The sequence below is a fragment of the Heloderma suspectum genome, chromosome 1 (genome assembly GCF_057233095.1).
Source record: "Heloderma suspectum isolate Gila_16-S chromosome 1, 16-S_ref, whole genome shotgun sequence".
NCBI classification, from domain to species: domain Eukaryota; kingdom Metazoa; phylum Chordata; class Lepidosauria; order Squamata; family Helodermatidae; genus Heloderma; species Heloderma suspectum.
Window position 1 is genome coordinate 43,859,340 of NC_139458.1, and position 21,884 is coordinate 43,881,223.

Genomic DNA, 21,884 nt, shown 5'->3' on the forward strand with positions numbered 1-21,884 from the left:
GCGAGATTTGAACCGGCGACTTCCTGATTCACAGGTCAGTCTGTAACCACAGTGCAACATCAGTTCCCCATAGAAAGAGAATAAAGGAAAATGTAGCCTCCAATAGGCGGTTGTACTTCAGGACACAAGATAAACTATTCTTTCACTGCCAAATACTGGCCTATGAGTGACAACAGACGGTGGCATGTTGGAAAGAGAGAGGTGCAGGGTTCCAAAATAAGGAGTGCTTGAGAATGACAGTGCTGGCATGGAGGAAGTAAGAGCGTACTGTGGGTGTGCCTGGGTACTGAAGAGAGGAGGGAGAAATGGTGGTAGCACAGGCTGTGTGGGTGGAGGACAGGCAGAGAGGCACAGCAACCGGGGGAAAGAAGGAGCAAAGACCAATATTCCACTATGAGGGCCACTCGCCCTACAGTTACATCTTGCATGTGGGAGGATGTTGTCTTATTAACTGAGGGACGGGTTTTGTTTTGTTTGTTATTTTCTTGTTATGATGCCCTCTTGTTCAGAAGCCCCTGTTCTCAGCAGCATCACTGGAGACATCTTGGGGGTGGGGCCTCTTCCTAATGTCCTTGAAGGTCCTAGGACTCTCTTCTTCTCCAGATTAGCCACTTAGCTTCAACGGAGTGGACTTTTCTCTGAGCGACATTCTGTACTTCAGCCATGTCTAACAAAGCCCTGATGGGCCTTTCTCCCTTTCAAAGTGCTCTCAGGAGGGCACTCATCGAGGAGAATGGGGTGTTTAATCGCTGGATAAAACCTGCAGGACCAGTGTCTGAGTTGTACCACTTCAAATTCAGCTGGGGGTTCACATGACTATATCCTCCTCAATATGTATATGTATATGTGTGTATATCTGCCTGCAGTGAGAAAACTAGATGTTGGGGAGAAGGGTGCTAGTTTAGTCTTATGTCTACTAGATTTTTTAATGTGCAGGAACATTTTTTTGGATGAAGGAGCAGTCAACCATTGGATGTCTCAGCCTTTACGCATTCTAGGTAAATGTTCCAAAAGTCATCATGCGGATTTAAAATGGTACATTGGAAGCAGCCTTTACAGCAGGGATGGGGAAGCTTGTCTTGTTTCTTTGTGAGTAGGGATACTGCTCATGCTTGCTTCTGAGTAGACATATTTCCTAATATAAATTGGCAACAATGAAATGTTAAGGGGTCTGGAATTATTTCACCCTCGCCCTCTTTTGCCTGTGGCCCCTGCCCACCACTTAAATGTGGTCACTGGGAGCTACTCCGAAATGACATTCAGCTCTCCAGTGAATAAGGTTCATCATCCCTGCTTCAGAGCCCGTTGTTTCTTGGCCCCTTGGATTCTGTCTGCATTGAATCTGGGAGCTGTCCTCTGAGTCTTGTAGTTGCTTCCATTACTTCAGGTAGAATTAAATACTTGAAGAGTATTTACCTGTGTTCAGATAAATATAGGGGTATGGATCCTAAAGGCTCCTTCCAGTCACATAAATCTTTAGATCCAGTGTAGGATCCTGCTGGCGGAAGGCGGGGGGAGACAAGGTTTTCCAATTCTCCCTTCCCCTACAGCCTCCCACACTGTTCAAGGGAGCCCCCCAATCCCCTGGAGCTGAGTTTTTTGGGGGGGCAATGGGACAGGCACAAAGGGCTGAAGGGGGAATTTACAAAAACCACCTCCCTCCCCTTCTTCCAATGGGAGCATCCCAGGATCAGGACTCCACTCATGGGAATGCACCTGCAAGTGGGAGCAAACCTGTGCTGAAAACCAAGATGTCTCCAGTTGAGTCATTCGCTTCTACCTGTGGCAAGGGGAGAGAGCTCCCAGGGGCGGTACTTGCAGCGGGTGAAATGCCGTGGTCCCAGTAATGAGTGAACAGCCAGTTAATTTCTTCTCGGTTAAAGCATGTCTTGTTGAAAGCGCTTTTGCTTCACCTGTAATCTTTTTCTTATCTTGCATGTCTCCTTTTGATTTGTGGGTATACTCTTCGATTATTTACAAAGTGAACAGGCAATGATAATGTTGTCAAGGTCTTAATGTCAGTGTTTTATGTTACAGGCAGTCATTTCGGTACCTTTTTTGAAATACCCAAAGACATCCGAATACTGCAGAGTGTTCTGTGATGTTCTCTCATCTGCAGATTGAGCTGCTGTGTGGGAGCCTAGGAATCCCTTGTCTTGCTGTTGAGCGTAGCCCTGAGGCATTCCATGAGTTGCGTTTCAATAACATTCTGAATAGCTGCCTTTTGGACAGAGGAGGCTTGTCTCTTGATTTTATTCCCTTTGAAAAACAGCAAAGGAAAACCAGATTGGCAGAGTAATAAGGTTATGATTGCAATCCTCTGCATGCTTACTTGGGAGTAAGGCCCATTGAATTCATTGGGGCTTCTGAGTAGAGCTGCAGTGTTTAGACTATTAATTGATTTAAAATCCTTGTATTGGATTAATAGATGTCCCCCATTCAATCATGCAGCAGATCTTAAAGAAAAAAACACACTATTAATTTTAATACAAGAACTTACAAAAACTAAGTGTCAGGCATTGTCTTAGGAGAGGCTTGCCACCTTTTCTGTTGCCAGAACTCAGACGGCGAATCAGTTGGAGAAGAGCTTCCGCAGAAGTTGTTAACAAGCAGGCATTTATGCAGAAGAGGATAATCCATTTGGAGGAGGGATTGAACACCCCTACAATTGTAAAAAGTGTTTAAGTAATAAGATATTGGGGTCATATAGACCCCAATTTAGTCAGTGTTTTTTTAAAAAATGGTTACTCCAATAAAAAAAGACATTGCTTATCATATGGGGACGCAACTATACAGAGATACTATCTGTGATCTGTAATGACTCCCCAGTGTTGATTCCACAGACTAAGCACTGTGGCATTTTAAAGCCTTCGCATTCCTATGGTTCATTCCTAAGAACCCCTGATTATACTACCCCATGCACTTTTTCTTTAAGTCTCTTAAAGTGTGAATTAAATAATACCAATGATTAACATTTTCTTACCTGTATCATCCTAAAAGTAGCTGTTGTGTTGTTAAAGGAGAGTTTTCACCAGATTTGATTTACTGAGGTGCAGTGTGCCATTTTCCACCAGTCACTTCAATTGGGGTCTAAGAGACCCCAGTGCTATTTTAATGAAACCATCAGATTAAGAAAAAATGAGCACAATATGGGGATTGAAACACTATAGAGCAATAAATCCTGAAGTAGCACAGGTACGGGGAACATTTCTGCATATTTTTAATACCATTTTTGTTGTCAGTTTTGACCCCAAAGGGCATACTTAAAAATAGAATATAATATAATCAACCTGTTTTGACCCCCCCTCCCAAACCCCCCAGAAATGTTAAGGCAGGGAGCTTCTGAATACTTGCAGAGGAAATAGTCTCCTGACTCGCTCATCAGTCTATCATTCTCTCCCACCTTCTTACATCAGGCTGAAGAGTGAGTCATGAAATTAGTCTATTTCCTCTGCAATATTAAGAGGTCCTGAGGATGTGGAATTAAAAAACAAGGGTCTTAATAATGAGGACTGACCACAGAACTCTGAATGTCTGGGGCCGGCAGGAGATTGGAATGTTAAGGGGAGAGAATAGAATGGAGTGACCGAGAAAAGGGTATGGCTGGCTGGAACCCTGAATAGCAGCACTCCATGCTGCAGCGTTTTGTTGCAGATTTTTTAAAAGATCATTTCTATACCGCTCAATAGCTGAAGTGCTCTGAGCGGTTCACAGCAATTAAAACCACAGAATACAACACGATAAATAAAACATAAAAGGTTGAAAAGTTAAAACTACAGTATAAAATAAAAACCAAAATAAAATGTAGCAGCAGTACAAAGATTTAAAATACAGTAACAGATTTTAAACAACAGAAACTGAAAGACTAAAATGCCTGGGAAAATAAGGTTTTCACCTGGCGCTGAAGAGAGCACACCGTAGATGCCAGGTGAGCCTCTCTGGGAAGCTCATTCCACAAGGTTCCACTACTAAAGCTGCATGTAATCTATTGTTGTTAGTTTAAATGAAAAGACTTGTAGATTTCAAAAAACAGCAATTGTGATAGCTTTTATTATCTCTTGTTGCCACAGTTATTAAGATGGCTGCTCTTTTGGAATGTACGGTCTCATTGTTTATGCGACAGCAGACTAAGCGCTGTGGCATTTTAAAGCCTTCGCATATTTTCTTATCAGATGCATGAAAAGGACAGCAAGGATGTTGGATATATAGGATGTGTAACTTGGTAAGATTACTTTGTACGCCTAAAGAGAACAACACAGCTGTTAACACAATCTGACGCAGTGCTGATACAAGTGCAGGAAAACTCATTTGAATTTCACCATGCATATATATCATGATTGATGGCTTTCTGGGAAGAAATATTTTTCCATTGCTAAACCCAGCCTTCACAGGATTTGTGATGATTTGCCCTTCATTCAGTTTTCTGGTTCTGCCCTCCCCAGTCTGCAGAGATCTGCAGTGTACATCGAATTACAGATGTGATAGACTGATGTTATGTGTAATAAACCAAGAGCAAAATTATTGGTTAAGGGATATGAACTGGAATGCTTCCATTTGTGTAGGTGCCAATGGGAGCTTTTTTCACAGCCTAACTGCTGCATTTGTGTGTGGGATTCTCCAGGGCTCATAGTGTGCAGAGAGGGGATAGTTAGCCTAATTGCCTTTTTCTAAGCCTGCTTGCTGTGTGGGGCTGATGAGGGGGAAGCAGTGTATTGGATCCAGAGGTGCTATAGGTTGGAGGTGGGGACTAATGGCCTAGAGGAACCAGGAGGTGTGCCCGTTGTCACCCCTGAATTTTGCTGTAGCTAAGGAACAGTGTAAGGCCCACCTGTGGCCAAAGGATTTTGGTTGGATGGTCTTGTGGTAGTCTGGCTGTTATACTCCCACTGGTATGGTACTTGGCTCTGCTGCTGTTCTGGGTTTGTAATCGCAGGGCTGTAGTTCTGAAAAACGAGCTGGCATAATTTATTTAAAATATTTCCGTATGTTCAAGGCTGCAAGCAACAGCTACATCAGTGAGTATTTTATATTCAAGAACAATACACTCAATAAAAATACAGACACTGATGTAGCTGTTTGCAGCTTTGAACATAGGGAGATATTTTAATTAAATTATGCCAGCTTGTTTTTAATTTCAGTGATAATCTAGAAATCACTGAAATACAAGAAAATATTAATGGCCAAGATGCCAATACTTGGCATCTCCCAGTTAAAGGCATCGGGCAGCTGTGAAAGACCTCTGCCTAAGACCCTGGAGAGCTGCGGACAGTCACAGCGGACAATACTGGGCTTCTATAGCATCTCCTTGTGCTGGCTAAGAAACTTTGTGAACAGCTTTGGACATGGTGTTGGGAGCTGTAGATTAAATAGGAAACCCACGGCACATGAACGGAAGCTCTTGTGCACTTTCTGATTTACAAAATCAGTTCTGTAGAATCACAATTCCGTCTGACATATGACTCTCGTTGCATTGCCTCTGCCACAGCAGGAAACCAGAAACATCAGTCTGTCTGTTCAGCATGTTTACTTGGGGAACCCCTGATTGTTTGTGGATTGGGGCTGCTGTCTGTTTGGCATTTCATGCCTTGGGCCATATTGGAATTTTCCTGTTTTAAAAAAAACCTTTTGAATGCATTCAAAATGCATTCAAAATGCCATTGATTGCATTCTGTGGATTGCAATTTCAGTTCTCACCAGCCTTGTTCCATGGTTACAACTGCTTAGACTTTTAACTGCCCTTGACTCCAGCATGCTGTTTTTTAAGTACTTGTAATGATTGGTTTCTTTTGGAGTGTTGCTTGAAAATCTTCCATCTAATGTTGTTTTAAAAGTAATTTGGCTCCAATAAATTGGGAATTAACCTTCAGTAATCATGGATTAATCATGCATTCCTTGATACTTTTAAAATGTCTTTTCTTTTCCAAAAAGAGAGTTCAAAGAGTGCTTTCCACAGCAATGCAGCTCAGATTGCTTTTACAGAGAACATTCTACTTGAACTAAATAAGGGAAGAATATATAACCATAGAACTTTTTGGAAAACACGGGCTTGGCTCCAAAGAACCATGAGCGGAAGAAGAAAAAGTATTATTGATATTCTGCCAACTCTGTGGCACTGCTGTGTGCAAAGTCTTTCACTAGCGTTTGCGAGAATTTATTGGAGATTGCATTATAGTATGAGAAACATGGTGAACAAGGAAGATACAGGCTGCAGCATAGCATTTCTAGTGGGCTTTGGAAAGAGCTTTGAAAGCAACGTGTTGTGCAATCGTTTGACCAAAAGGAAGAACTTCTTTGGATTTTCAGTTGCTTTTTTCACATGTTCTTCTGCGAGGCCGGAAATGGCCGTTCCTTGAATGAAATAGTTTTTTTCCTAGTGGAAAGGCATCTTTGGATCCAAGCTATGGAGAATGATTTGTCTCTTCTGCTAAACTATGAATTTGGTCCTGATTTGGGGGGCGGGGGGGGGGGGGGGAGGATTCATGGTAGAGAAAGAGGAGGGCAGATACTCTGGTTTCAGTAAGTATGAGCATTGAGCTATACTTGTATCTAGCAATCTCTAGGAAGGAAAAAAGGGCTATACTATATTTTATTTTAATAATTATGACATTGGTAGTGATCCTGGTACTGACTCCAAACCTGATTTATGTATATGGTTTGTAGAACATGTGGAAAATATTGCTACAAAATGTACAATGATGCCACTAATACAATTACATGACATGTTTTAAAAATAATTTGTTACATGTAATTTGAAGTAATAAAGCAAAATAACTACAGTAAATGTAAAATAGACTGTTTCCACAGAATGTTGAATTCTGATTTGCCACTAGGGGGTAGTATCTGCAAATAGATAAACAGAATATTAGAATGAAAATCCCCAACTCATTGGGAATTTTTCTCCCCCCCCCCTCCCCCGGAAAGCAAAGAAATTACAACAAATAATTTTTCTGATCATATTTAGTGCAATTCCTGATTCATTCAGTCATATTTTTTATTATTTAAAAGCCATTAGCTATTCTACTTCAGTTCTTGATGTGTTGTTCAGCAAAGTTACAGCAACAAAAGTCCTGGCATTGTTAAATGGAAATTTTAGTGTGGTTTGCAAAAATCTAATTTACACATTATGGTAAATATTGTTCGTGATCCAATTCTCCATATGCGCAGCTAGTGGTCCTGGGCAAGGGAGGTTGCACATTCCTATCCATATCAGAAGACTCATCCTGCCATTCTAATGGGATCCAGATGTGAGCATCACAGCACATGTGTGTAACCTAGCTTCTGCATATGGATCTCTTTTGCTAGTTTGGGGTGACAGTGTGATGATTGATGACTGGGGCTTTGTGTATTCTGCTAAAAGGAAGAACAACAACAACCAGATTCTGTGTCTCGGGACATAGTCTGACTGCACATTGATGCAGCAGCCTTGCTGCAATTAAGCACGGCTGGGCCTGGTCAATGCCATAATAGTAGACTACCAGTAGACTACCTGAGAATGTCCAAAATTCCACAGGATATAAGCACAAGTTTTTTGGTCAAGTGTAATAATTTTTTGAGGTTGGTCATTTAATGCAGCTTTTGAAGACTAATACAAATTATGGATTTTTGCATATATTTCTTTTGCATAGCTTATTTTCCTTCTTTTCTTTTTTGAGTTATGGGGCTGATAAAGAACTATGCAGGACACCAAACCCCTGCTGGTTAATAGAATTCCTGCTTACCCCAGTTCTGACTTCTGAGATTTCTTCAGGTTTATGTACCCTTACACCTACCTTCACAACTTTAGGACCATCAAATGCTGTTCATTGTTGTTTTTACTTTTGTTAAGGAAAGTTGAGATTCTCTCTCTCTGCCTTTGGACCATGTGGTTGCAGACTCACTTCCACACAGCTGTGACGATGACCTACTCCAGTGACAGCTCCTCCTACCCATTGTGTTAAAACCTTGTGCTCATAGCATGCAAACAACAGTTGGTAATGGCGAGGGAAGCTCACTGGTGGTCAAGAGAAACTGTTCTGTTGCTGAATATATTTTCGATTTGACTAGATGCAGATTAATTGTTACACTGTGAGTTGTATCCAGTTGGTGTTCCTCCACTGATGGAAGACTTTTCGATCCAGTGGAGGGTTCCATCAGTGGAATGGGGAGGAAGGAAATTTTCCTGCAATCTTTCCCTTGCAACAGTGGCCAGGTGTCCTACTTTACAGAGAATAGGCCTCTGTTTGAAGGCATTCTCTATTTGAAGGGCTGTCCAGTCCAGTTTAAAGGTGAAGAGCCACAAGAAAAGAGAGCAGCAAGGGTCTTGAAGTTGCTCATCAACTGTGAACACCTCGACCGCAGACTGAGCAGGCACACTGGTCACTTGGCCGCAGTTGTATCCCCTGTGGTGAGATGTATTTTATTCTTTCCAAATGTGCATCGATATGTATAAATTAGCAGATGCACATTTTATGCAAATTGATGCCCCCTCTTTTCTCTTTTTTGGTAATTCAATTCCTCTTTTTTGGTAGGGCATACATGGCCAACCTACCCCTCACCCCTGCAACTCCTTTGTGCCACTTCACGCACTGTTCCAAAGGGTCACCCAATCCTCTAGAGCAGATTATTTGGGGGTGTGAGGGGCCTCAGGGGGAAGGGGGATCTCTGCAAACAGCCTCTCTCCCTGTTCCGCAAATGGAGGCCTCCACTGGATCAAAGAACCTTCTGTCAGTGGAAGGACTCAAACTGGATACCACCGTAAGTTCTTCTTGTCCAGGATAGGGCCAATTTTGTATTACTGCTAGGAGCAACATTTTCTATTAGTGTTTATGTGAGGAGGATTTCACAGTTATAGTTAGGCTTTTGCATTTACTTAAGATTCCTTTTGTAGAAAAGAAAAAAGGAGCTATTTTTCTGGTTTTAAATTAAAATTCTAACAGGTGTCTCTTCTCCGGAATCCATCTCCACCCTTTTTTTCTTTTAAGGTGTCAGAACGGGTAGAGAGGAGACTTCAGGAGATAGAACGAGAAATCCGCTCAGAAAGGCAGCTGGTAGAAAGGCGCCAGGATCAACTGGGACACATGTCTGTGCATCTGCAGGAGGTATGCAAAACAGAATTTTTGTGCGTATAGAACTGCATAGCTGCCACTTGTTAGCTATCTAGTCTGAGCTAATTATTTAAAGGGATGACTGCCATTCTTGCAGATGCATTTTGTCGGGCATCAAGCGAACTGTCAGACGGCTAGACATGAAAGAGGTTCTCATCCCTGAGGCAGGAAGTATTAAACTTCTTGGTTCTGAGCACACATCAGTACTTGAAAGGGAGCTGCCTTGAAACAATTTCAGTTATACCTAAGATTTAAACTGTTAAAGGGGTTGTTAACAACTGCCTTGTGAATACTGTTCTCTTGAAGCCTAAATATGATGTAATGGGTAGCCGGTTTCCTGGTGCTGTATAATCAGCTGTGCTTGAAGCAAAATGCATCTGGCAGAGTACAAGAGTCTGTTCTGTGGAGACAAACTGAGCTATTGTTCACTTTAGAAAAGAAAATTAAGGCCCTTTTCGCCCTGTCTTTGCAAAGGGTGTATAAAACATACAAGAGAAGTAGTGAATTTGCTCCACCCTGATACTTAAGAAGCCAGGGAGATAAAATGCATGCCTCGTAACTTTAGTTTTAATTTAAGTGCTTGGGTGATTATTTGGATAGCCATCTTAGACTGACTTTACTCTGGTGTCTCACAAAGTCTATGAAAAGTTTAATTTCATATTTGGTTGCTTTAGTACATGTGGTGACCTATGTGCTTTTTAAAAAAGACGATTGCAGATTATACAGTGCGGTATAAACCAGTAAGGATTAATTTAGATTGACACTTTCCATTCTGAAAGGGTGACTCTCTCTTTAGAGGTCATGTCAAAAAAAGAAAAGGAAAGAAAAGAAAAGAAAAGAAAAGAAAAGAAAGATAATGCACATTTTAATTTGGGTAAAGGCAATACTTAGCTCTTCAAATTCATGTGCTCTTCTTGGGTCAAAGTGTTTTTTGTATTCTCTCTGTCTTTAAATTGCATGGGATGGTGCTAAAAGGTTGTGATCTATTAGAGTGGAGAGGAAATGAAGGTGTTTTGAGTTCTGCAGAGTAAATTATCAAATTGAGCAGCATTCTTTGCCCACGCTTGTCACTTTTTTTCTGATTCAGGAAGTTAATGTGTAATTTGGTACAATTTCCTACAAACCTACATATGCTGGTCTGCAAGGCATGATAACTTTTGATTGATATTTCATAGTTAACTGCCTAACCAACTCACAGTGGATGGTGAATGTTTTGTAAGTAAGTTTCTTTGATGTGGGTTTGCCATGGCTGGAGCATCCTTATTTTCCCTTTTAAATTTGGATTGATTAGGGTTATCTATCAGAAATTTAATATCCTTTGAGACTAAAGATGAGATAATAAGTGCTCTTCCTTAGTGCCCAGATCATACCTGATAATATGTCATGGTGGTTTTCATGTTAGGCTGGCGGTTGGGAGCTGCTGCAGCACACCTCCTTCTTGTACTGCTGGAGTAGCATGAGAAGTCCTATGCCATGTAAGAGGAGCCCATGCAGTGTCTCCTCCCTACACTAGTATTATCCCATGTTTCAGAGGTCTCCTGTGTGTCCTGGGCCTTCTTACATTACTCTGGTGGTGCTGGAAGGAGTGGAGCTGCAGTGGCTCCCGCACTGCTAGCGTAATGTGACTGGGGGCATTGGTAATCCTTACAATAACCCTGCAAGGCTGGTCAGTATTGCCCACCTATTACGGAAGGGGCCACATCTGAGGGCTTCTTGACACGGAGTTTTTATCCTGCTATTGAGATTGCTCACTCACGGAAGTTTGCGGGTCCTTTTCATGACGTCATCAACCTCCACGGCACATCCAGAGGTATTTCCTGGTTATTCCATGTTAAAAAGATCTGGAAAAAATGAGGTATCAAAAAAACCTTGGCTTGTTAGGCTATTAAAACAGCCACTAGATGGTGCTGTTTCACTGAGTTCTATGGAAGCTTGAAAATTAAAAGCTTCCCCTCTCAGCAATCATGTGGTTGCCGTCTGGGAGCCAGCTGTAGGCATGGAAAGGCTCCACAATGGCAGGACTGCGGATTTTTTCTTTAATGCAAAGGCAGCCTGATACTAAGTAGCCTCAGGCAAATTATTGATTCATAGGTGAGGTGAGATTTGAATCAGGGACTTCTTTTAACAATTAACCTTATGGTATAAGTGCATCAGTGCTTTTAACATTCAGATAGTCCCCAATGCTACAATAATCTTACAGTAGCCTAAAACTGACAGTTGCCTACTTGGCTTTCAGCAATTTGTGAGCCCCCCTAGCCATTGGTTGAGCTGCTTTGCGGTGGGGGGGGGCAAGGAGGCAGGAGAGCTGCATTTCTGAGGAAGACCTGTATGTCCTTGCTTCTGGGCCTTCACCATGTGATGACCCAAGGTCTGAAGATGGGGCCAACCTCAGGGTTGACATTGCTGGGCAATTGCTGCGACCCAGACCCCAGCAGGGGGCCACTGCCAACTACTGGTGCTGCTTGGTCCTGCTCCTCCTCCTTGCTGTCATTGTTCACCTTTCCACTCCAAGCAAGCGAGCAATGACAGGAAAAGGCCCAGCAGCCTCCATTCGCCTTGCCCTCTGCCTCTGCATGGTTGTGCAGATTGTGCCCCAAAGAAAAGGGTAAGTGAATGGGCAGCAGTGACAACAGTGGGGAAAAGGTGGGTAGGCTATCTTGCCCAAGGGCCTCCCAAAACCTGACACTATCTGATGAGTTGGACTTTTCAGAGGTGCAACTTTCTTACACCCAGGTCTTGGTACAAATTTTAACGGGGAGAGTCTTTCTAAGGAGTCCCACTCTCAGGATCCAACCACCCAGTGACAGGAATTAAGACAGCCATGGTATCCTTCTGGGCAGCCTGGCAGAGATGGGGCTGTGTGTGTGTGTGTGTGTGTGTGTGTGTGTGTTGTTGTGGCTCCAGTTGTTCCTTGTGAGTAGGTTCACAAAGTGGTCCTGAGGAACTTGTGGTCACCTCACAGGGTTTGATTTCATCTCCTTTTCAACAGCTACATGAAACCACTAGAATAAATCTAGGGATGGGGAATGGGTTTACATCAGTATGCAGATGATACTCAGCTCTATATCCCCTTTTTGTCATATCCCAAGGAGAGCATGGAGGTTCTAAATCGGTGTTTGGAATCAGTGATGGACTGGATGAGGATGAACAAACTAAAATTCAGGGAAGGCAGAGGTGGTATTAGTGAGGAAGCCTACAAGTCCAGAGTTAGGGTGCCAGCCTGTTCTAATTGGGGTTGCACTCCGCTTAAAAGATTAGGTTCGCAGTTTGGGTGTTCTTCTGGATCCAGCTTTATTATTAGATGCTTAGACACTGGCGGTGGCCAGGAGTGCTTTTGTTCAGTTTTGGCTAGTGCGCCAGCTGTGCATGTGTCTATACGCATGTACATCAGTGCAGCCCAGGTTTATGTGTGAAGTGCAGCAGAGTTGTGGGTTATGCCCCAAACTGGTAACTTTAAGAAGTAGACCGCCTTAGTTTACAAAGACATGGAAGGGGAAAAAGATAGTAATTGGGAATTTAAAATGCTAATTAATCTCATAGTGGAAGGCGTTGATTTGTGTTGATTAAAAATAAATATTCCTGAATTGGAAAGTTCATGTTCACAGGGATTTGCTTTAATATAAGGTATTTGGCAAGCTTTCAAACACCAAGTGATGCCATTGTATAATACAGAGTGGTTTTGTTCACACAACTGTATTTTTAGGGTAAGAATTCATTTCCTTACTTCTACATGAATTGAATTATAAGGGATTAAATTTGCTTCTCCAAATCTTTTTTTTCTCCAGTCACTCTTAAATATTTATGACACCAGTATATTTTGAGAAAAAGCTTGCAGAATCTTTGTGGCCACTAGACGCCAGTGTTTTGCCATCCTTGAACAGCAATAAGGCTGAGTAAATCCCATTGCACAGCTTCAAACATGGAACGTGCTGAATTTTGTTTGTATTTAGTGGTATATAGATGTATACATGTTTACTCCCTTGTCTACAGTTAAATGTGTGTTGCACAGTGCAAGGTTAATCATTACTGCAGGAGCACTGTAAAACACTTAGCATTTCACCCACACACACACCCCGCTCCCCAATTTTGTGATTTGGACACATGATGTTTTGGTGCCTTTCTTGAATTTTGCCAGAAGAGAGAGCACATTGAGGCGAGATAAAACTGTTGCTGTCTTTTCTTTTGAGCTCTTGGATGATAGGGAAGTGTTTATAATTAAGAATCGCTTATGGTGTGACCATGCAGGTGTAATCCAACATGCCGTCTCCAGCACTGGCCAGTCTGATATCCTCTAGTCATCCCCTCTTGCTTGCCCCCAGCATGTGGTGATCAGAACAGAAATATGCAAATGCAACTTGCAACAACATGTTTCAGTGTATCCCCATCCCCTAAGAACTATGCTCCTCCTGTTCAGGATTCCAGTTCAGAACGCATTCCATTTATTTATTTGCTTGCTTGCTTGCTTGTTTAGTTATTTAACTTATTTATATATAAGCTAAAGCTGTATTAAAATGTTATAATGCAGTGCTAGATAGGACGTATACCATGTACGGTGGATAAGTACAGTGTATGTATCCACAGTTGTTGTTGTTGTTGTTGTTGTTCAGTCGTTCAGTCGTGTCCGACTCTTCGTGACCCCATGGACCATAGCACGCCAGGCCTTCCTGTCCTGCGCTCTCTCCCGGAGCGTGCTCAAGTTCATATTCATTGCATCGGTGACGCTATCTAGCCATCTCATCCTCTGCCGTCCCCTTTTCCTTTTGCCTTCAGTCTTTCCCAGCATCAGGGTCTTTTCCAGAGAGTTTTCTCTTCGCATTAGGTGGCCAAAATATTGGAGCTTCAGCTTCAGTATCTGTCCTTCCAATGAGCAGTCAGGGTTGATTTCCTTTAGGATGGACTGATTTGACCTCCTTGCAGTCCAGGGGACTCGTAAGAGTCTTCTCCAGCACCACAGTTCGAAAGCATCAATTCTTCGGCGCTCAGCCTTCCTTATAGTCCAGCTCTCACAGCCATACATTACTACTGGGAAAACCATAGCTTTGATTAGACGGACCTTTGTCGGCAAGGTGATGTCTCTGCTTCTTACTATGCTGTCTAGGTTTGCCATAGCTTTCCTCCCAAGGAGCAAGCGTCTTTTAATTTCATGGCTACAGTCACCGTCTGCGGTGATCTTGGAGCCCAAGAAAGTAAAATCTGTCACTGCTTCCATTTCTTCCCCTTCTATATGCCAGGAAGTGATAGGGCCAGATGCCATGATCTTCGTTTTTTTAATGTTGAGTTTCAAACCAGCTTTTGCACTCTCCTCTTTCACCCTCAACAAGAGGCTCTTTAGATCCTCTTCGCTTTCTGCCAGTAGGGTGGTATCGTCTGCATATCGGAGGTTGTTGATAATTCTCCCAGCAATCTTAATTCCGACCACTGATTCATCCAATCATTTGGCATTTCTGGCATTTCTCATGATGTACTCTGCATATAAGTTAAATAAGCAGGGTGACAATATGCAGCCTTGTCGTACTCCTTTCCCAATTTTGAACCACTCGGTTGTTCCATGTCCGGTTCTTACTGTTGCTTCTTGACCCTCGTACAGGTTTCTCAGGAGACAGGTAAGGTGGTCTGGTACTCCCATCTCTTTCAGAATTTGCCACAGTTTGTTGTGATCCGCACAATCAAAGGCTTTAGTGTAGTCAATGAAGCAGAAATAGACGTTTTTCTGGAATTCTCTTGCTTTCTCCATGATGCAGCGAATGTTGGCGATTTGATCTCTAGTTCCTCTGCCTCTTCGAAACCCAGCTTGTACTTCCGGTAGTTCTCGGTTCGCATACTGCTGAAGCCTAGCTTGTAGGATTTTGAGCATCACCTTGCTGGCATGTGAAATGAGCGCAATTGTGCGGTAGTTTGAGCACTCTTTGGCGTTGCCCTTCTTTGGAATTGGAATGTAAACTGACCTTTTCCAGTCTTGTGGCCATTGTTGAGTGTTCCAAATTTGTTGGCATATTGAATGCAGCACTTTAACAGCATCATCTTTTAGGATTTTAAATAGCTCAGCTGGAATACTGTCATCTCCGCTAGCTTTGTTGTTACTAATGCTTCCTAAGGCTCATTTGACTTCACTCTCGAGGATGTCCGGCTCAAGTTCAGTGACCGCACTATCAAGGCTATCAGGGACATTCTGATCTTTCCTGTATAGTTCTTCTGTGTATTCTTTCTACCTCTTCTTAATCTCATCTGCTTCTGTTAGGTCACTGCCTTCTTTGTCCTTTATCATGCCCGTCTTTGCACAAAACGTTCCCTTGAGCTTTCCAATTTTCTTGAAGAGATCTCTAGTCTTTCCCACTCTGTTGTTTTCCTCGATTTCTTTGCATTGTTCATTTAAGAAGGCCTTCTTGTCTCTCCTTGCTATTCTCTGGAACTCTGCATTCAGTTGGATATATCTTCCCCTTTCCCCCTTGCTTTTCGCTTCCCTTCTTTCAGCTACAGCTACTTGTAAAGCCTCCTCAGACAGCCACTTTGCTTTCTTGCATTTCTTTTTCTTTGGGATGGATTTCGTTGCTGCCTCCTGAACAATGTTACGGACCTCCGTCCATAGTTCCTCAGGCACTCTGTCTATCAGGTCTAATCCCTGAAATCTATTCCTCACCTCCACTGTATATTCATGAGGGATATGATTTAGGTCATACCTGAATGGTTTAGTGGTTTTCCCTACGTTCTTCAATTTAAGCCGAAATTTTGCAAGAAGCAGCTCATGATCTGAGCCACAGTCAGCTCCAGGTCTTGTTTTTACTGACTGTATGGAGCTTCTCCATCTTTGGCTGCAAAGGACATAATCAATCTGATTTCGATATTGACCATCTGGTGATGTCCATGTGTAGAGTCGTCTCTTGTGCTGTTGGAAAAGAGTGTTTGCTATGATCAGCGTGTTCTCTTGGCAAAACTCTATTAGCCTTTGTCCTGCTTCATTTTGTACCCCAAGGCCATGCTTGCCTGTTATCCCGGTGATTTCTTGACTTCCTCCTTTAGCATTCCAATCATATCTCTCCCTCCCTTGTACATCAGGTGCCTTGTAGTGCTGATCAATTCTCCTCCGGGGGTGGAGAGGAAAGAGAGGAGACTTTTTCTGTCCCTGTGAGATCTTCCTCTGCTGTGCTATATGGCACTATAGGGCTCTGGTTTGGAGCTGGCTACCGACTCCAAACTTAAACATTTCTTACTGGTTTACTGGGGTAAGGGGGTAGTGGTCTTTTTCTTCCTCCTGGAACCCTGAATAGTAGAGTCCTCTTTTTAGGAGACTTAATATAAGTTGTTAGGGGTTTGAACAGGCCTGTTCTCTTTTCTTCTCCTCCATTTTTATCTCCAGTTTTCTCTCTTTTCCCCTTTCTCAACTGACATCTCAACATTGGGAGGGTTTGCACGTCATGATAAGTGCAATGTACTAACAAAAGCTGCCTGATTGCTTCTGCTGCAAGTAGGAGTCGCTAACACTCCCCCGCCCCCAAGGTCTGTGGTTTCTTTAATGTGATGTGTGAACCCAAACCTCTAGCTTGTGTCTCCCCTGACAAGCCAGAGAAATAACCCAACAACAAGCCATGGGCCATTTTTCTGGCTTTTCAAGAGAGAGACAAGCCAGAAGACCAAATTAGCCTGTCATGCAAAACAAACTACAGACCAAAGGTTTATTTAGCCACTCCCACTTGCAGCAGGATCAGTCGGGCAGCATGTACAAGTATGTTGCTTGTCTGTGATAAGCCAGGATTTTTGAGGAACCCTGGCTTATTGTGATGTGTGAACTGGGTCATTCTGTACCAACATTTAATTGGTCACATTTAACATCTATGCTGTGATTATTTTTCCAGTCTATTTTCATGTCTGAGGGCGTGGCTGGATAGTCTGTTACCAAATGTTCTCATTCACATGTGCATGTAAACTGGCGTGTGTACTTGAAATATCAAGTACACAAGGACCCAGGAATATTGGGATCTTTTGTAGAGGAGTGTTGCACACATAGGAGATTTTACTGGACTTTGTCAAAATGGGGAAATCTGCTTGAGAACACTGATAGTTGAAACATAAAAGTTTTATTTTACCGTAAACTTTTACAGAAAGAAAATTGATTCGTATGCCAACCCCCTTAGCACCAGATCAGCAGACAGTTCCTAATAATAGTGACAGAGCAAGGAAAGATGCAGGCACAGAATTATGTTTTGCCAAATGAGGAGCAAAGGGGGAAATGGCAAGGCAGAACTTGAAGAGTTTCAGTGGCAAAGGGTGAAAGAATGGAGAGATTTAGAGAAGTTTCAGGAGAAAGAGGAAGAAATACAGTCAAAGAGGGTATATATTTAAATTATTTCAGCGGAAGGGAGACACAAATGGCTGTTTTTCCTGGTTTGTCACAAACACTTCAAAATTCGCTATGGGCATGGACCATCTTGGCCTTAACCAGCCTTGGGGCACAGTGGAGTAATCACCTCAGACCACAACACAATCACCTCAAACCATGACACGTTGTGGTCTTCAGCCCACTCAGGCTGCACTGATATAGGCGACGATGGGGAGAATGAACAGCTGTCTAAGCCATTATTAGGGACCCCGGAGCCCCATAAGAAGGTGTGGGATACAGTTAAAAAATAGAATATGCTATGAAAAGCTCTGGAGCAGGGTTTCTCCTTGGGTCTTGACCAGTTCATGGAAAATAACAAACATGAAAAGAGGCAAGGAAATTTAGGGAAAGGAGGCAAGAAAGGGAAGCTAGTTAAATGAGTGTGTGGTTGTGCTTGGTTCAAGACCATGAAATGGTCTTTACAAGCTTTACAACTCTAACTTCATTCATGCTATCCATTGGTTTAGCTGAGATTAATGTTTGGCTGATGGGTCTGCAATTTTCTTGACATAAAGGCTTGGATCCAGGATCTGCCTTCTGTAACAGGAAGGGGCCTTCTGCAAGAGGAAGGCTCTGCTCATGGAAAGTCCCTCCACCCAATTTTTGAGGATCCCCCCTCCCCCTCACACCACAGTTCAACCCATTCAGCAAGGTCTCTTGACTCTTTGAAGCATTTTCAGTAGGATGGAGGGGCTGCCATAGGAAGGAGGGGGTGGGGAAATCTGCTTTTGCCAGCGTAGTTGATCCAGTGTAAATTGGGATTCAGCCCCCAAAATCCCCCCAAAAGTTCTTATAAGCACATTTTGAGAATAACCCTATTTCACAATTAGTGGGCATGTGCTATGCACCTTCATAATTATTCTTCTATAGCCCTGTACTTTTAATTAGATAAATATAGCAGCAAACACAATTGCTCTTGACACTGTATGAAACGGATGTTGTAATTGCTATAGCTTTTATCTGAACTTGATTTGTCATTCCACAGCAGAATCAGAGTTTATTTAGATAGAAGCCTCTTTGGGGAAAGAGTCTGTCATTAACTTTGGATTAAAAAAAAAAGCTAAATGATAGGCTCTTTATGACACAATTTTAAAGGACTGCTTTGCTCTACCCAAATGATTTCTTAAAACAAGTTAATTTGAAACTTGAATGACACGTTGTTTTTCCTTGTAAATATTGGCTGGGATCCAAAGAACCACCTTAGGCATGCCCAAGGGCTTGACCACGTCTAGAGGGATTTTTGAGCCTGTATCACAAACTGCTTTTGAAAGTCCCCTTGGTTTCAAAAGCAGATTGGTTTTCCCCATGTAGTAAGGGCAAGAGGGCTAGGCTACTGATGGAGAAACACGAGTCCAAAGCCCACCTTTTCAGCATGTGGAACTTCTTGTATGATTCTTTGGAGCCCAGCCATGGTGCAGTAAGAGACTGATCATTCAGTCTTCCGAAGTGAGGAATAGCTTAGGCCAGGCAGTAGCCTGGTTTGGACATATGAATCTTGAATTGATAAGCTGAGGTATTTATGAGCCTGGTGGGTGCCTCCTGGGGGTGGGGGGTTAGGGACTCTCTGGGGTGGGGGGCTATGGGGTTGTCATGATGAGCTCCTGCACTTTGAAATGAACCACTACCCAACTGCTTTCACTCCAAACTTCTTATGGAAAGTGAGGAGCCATGGTGCTGTGGTAGAGCACATGCTCTGCATGGAAAAGGTCCCAGGTTCATTCCATGACATCTCCAATTAAAAGGATCAAGTAGCAGGGAACATAACAACATCGGAAGAGCCCTGCTGGATCAGACCAAAGGTCCATCTAGTCCAGCATTCTGATCACACAGTGGCCAACCAACTGCCGACCAGGAACCCACAAGCAAGGCATGAGTTCACCAGCACCCTCCCACCCATGTTCTCCAGCATCTGGTGTACATAGGCTCACTGCCTCTGGGACTGGAGGTAGCACATAGCCATCAGGACTAGTAGCCATTGATAGCCTTTTCCTCCAGGAATTTGTCCAACCCCCTTTTTAAAGCCATCCAAATTGGTGGCCATCCCTACATCCTGTGGTAGCAAGTTCCAAAGTTTAGCTCTGTGCTGTATGAAGAAGTACTTCCTTTTATCTGTCCTGAATCTCCCACCAAGCAGCTTCATAGGATGACCCTGGGTTCTAGTATTTTGAGAGAGGGAGAAAAATGTCTCCCTATCCATATTCTCCACACCATGCCTAATTTTGTAGACCTCTATCTTGTCTCCCTTTACCCTCCTTTTTTCCAAGCAAAATAATCCCTGCTGTTGTAACCGTCTCTCATAAGGGAGTTGCTACACCCCCTTGATCATTTTAGTTGCCCTTTTCTGCACTTTTTCCAGCTCTACAATATCTTTTTTAGGTGTGGTCACCAGAACTGTACACAGTATTCCAAGTGTGGTCGCACAATAGATTTGTATAGGGGCAGTATGATGTTGGCAGTTCTATTCTCAGTTCCTTTTCTAATTATGCCTAACATGGAGTTTGCCTTTTTTATATCAGCTGCACACTGGGTTGCCATCTTCATTGAGCTGTGCACCACAACCCCCAGATCTCTTTCCTGGTCACTCACTGCTAGCTCAGATCCCATCAGGCTATACGTGAAGTTGGGATTTTTTGCCCCAGTGTGTATCACTTTACACTTGCTTACACTGAACTGCATTTGCCATTTAAATGCCCATTCTCCCAGTTTGGAGAGATCCTTTTGGAACTCTTCACAATCCCTTTTTGTTTTAACCACCCTAAATATTTTGGTATCATTGGCAAACTTGGCCACTTCACTGCTCACTCCTAATTCTGTTTCAACAGGTGGAAAAGCATTGGTCATAGAATAGTAAGGTTGGAAGGGGCCTATAAGACCATCGAGTCCTAATACAGATCCCTGTGGAACCCCACTATTTACTTCCCTCCATTGGGAGAATTTACCATTTATTCCTACTCTCTGCTTTCTGTTCTTCAACTAGTTAGTGACCCATAAGAGGACCTATCCTCTTATTCCATGACTGCTAAATTTGGTCAGAAGTAATTGGTGAGGGACTTTGTCAAAAGCCTTTTGGAAGTCCAAGTAAACAATGTCTACCAGATCTCCCCTGTCTGCATGTTTACTGACACTCTCAAAAAACTCTATAAGGTTATTGAGATAGGACTTACTCTTGCGGAAGCCATGCTGATTATTTTTCCGCAGGGCTTGTCCCTCTATATGCTTACTGATTTTATGTTTAATAATGCCTTCAACCAATTTACCTGGAACAGACATTAAGCTAACCAGCCTGTCATTTCCCAGATCCCCCCTGAATCCCTTTTTGAGAATTGGTGTTACAACAGCCATTTTCCAGTCCTCTGGAATAGAGGCTGATCTTAGGGACATGTTGCATATTTTGGTTAGAAGATCAGCAATTTCATATTTGAGTTCTTTGAGAACTCTAGAATGGATAATATCTGGGCCTGGTGATTAATTTGCTTTCAATTTACAAATAAGGTGGAGAACTTTTGTCACCACTATTTGCCTCAGTTCCTCAGACTCCCTTCCTGAAAACATCAGTTCAGGCACAGGTATATGTCCTTTATCTTCCGCAGTGAAGACAGATGAAACAAATTCATTCAGCTTCTCTGCAGTCTCCTTGTCTTCCTTCAGTACTCCTTTAACTCCATTGTCATCCAATGGTCCAACTGCCTCCCTAGCTGGTTTCCTGCTTCTGATATATTTAAACAATTTTTTATTGTTGGCCTTAGTGTTGTTAGTGATATGCTCTTCAAAATGCTATTTTGCATCTCTTATTGTCTCATTAACCATGCTGGCAACCTCTTGGACTTGGTGCTTCTTTTCCTAACTTGTGGTATACATTTTAGCTGGGCTTTTATTATTGTGGTTTTGAGTAATCTCCAAGCATTTTGAAGGGATTTAATCCTCTTGACTCACCCTTTTAGCATCCTTTTTACCAGTTCCCTCATTTTAGGGAAGTTTCCTCTTTTGAAGTCAAATGTGACTGTGTTGGAATTCCTGGGCAATTTTCAACTTAAATATATATTAAATCTGGTAGCACTGTGATCACTGTTTCCAACTGGTTCAACAACATTTACATTTCATACTAGGTCCTGGCCCACATCATAGAATCATAGAATAGTAGGGTTGGAAGGGGCCTATAAGATCATCAAATCCAACCCCCTGCTCAATGCAGGAATCTAATCAAAGCATCCCTGACAGATGGCTGTCCAGCTTTATCTTGAATGCCTCCAGTGTGGGAGAACCCACTACCTCCCTAGGTCATTGGTTCCATTGTCGTATTGCTCTAACAGTCAGCAAGTTTCTCCTGATATTCAGCCGAAATCTGGCTTCCTGTAACTTGAGCCCATTATTCTATGTCCTGCACTCTGGGATGAATGAGAATTGGTCCTGGCCTTCCTCTCTGTGAC

The 21,884-nt window shown here is 42.7% G+C and overlaps 1 protein-coding gene across 13 annotated transcripts in view; it reads left to right on the forward strand.

Annotated features, from left to right (window-relative positions):
- The window catches only part of CEP128 (centrosomal protein 128), a 270,101-nt gene that overhangs the window by 20,027 nt on the left and 228,190 nt on the right, over positions 1 to 21,884 (forward strand). For all 13 annotated transcript variants that reach the window (XM_084841323.1, XM_084841327.1, XM_084841325.1 and 10 more), the window contains exon 8: positions 8,961 to 9,077. In XM_084841323.1, the coding sequence (XP_084697449.1) occupies positions 8,961 to 9,077 (117 nt within the window). The remainder of the gene's footprint in view (positions 1 to 8,960; positions 9,078 to 21,884) is intronic.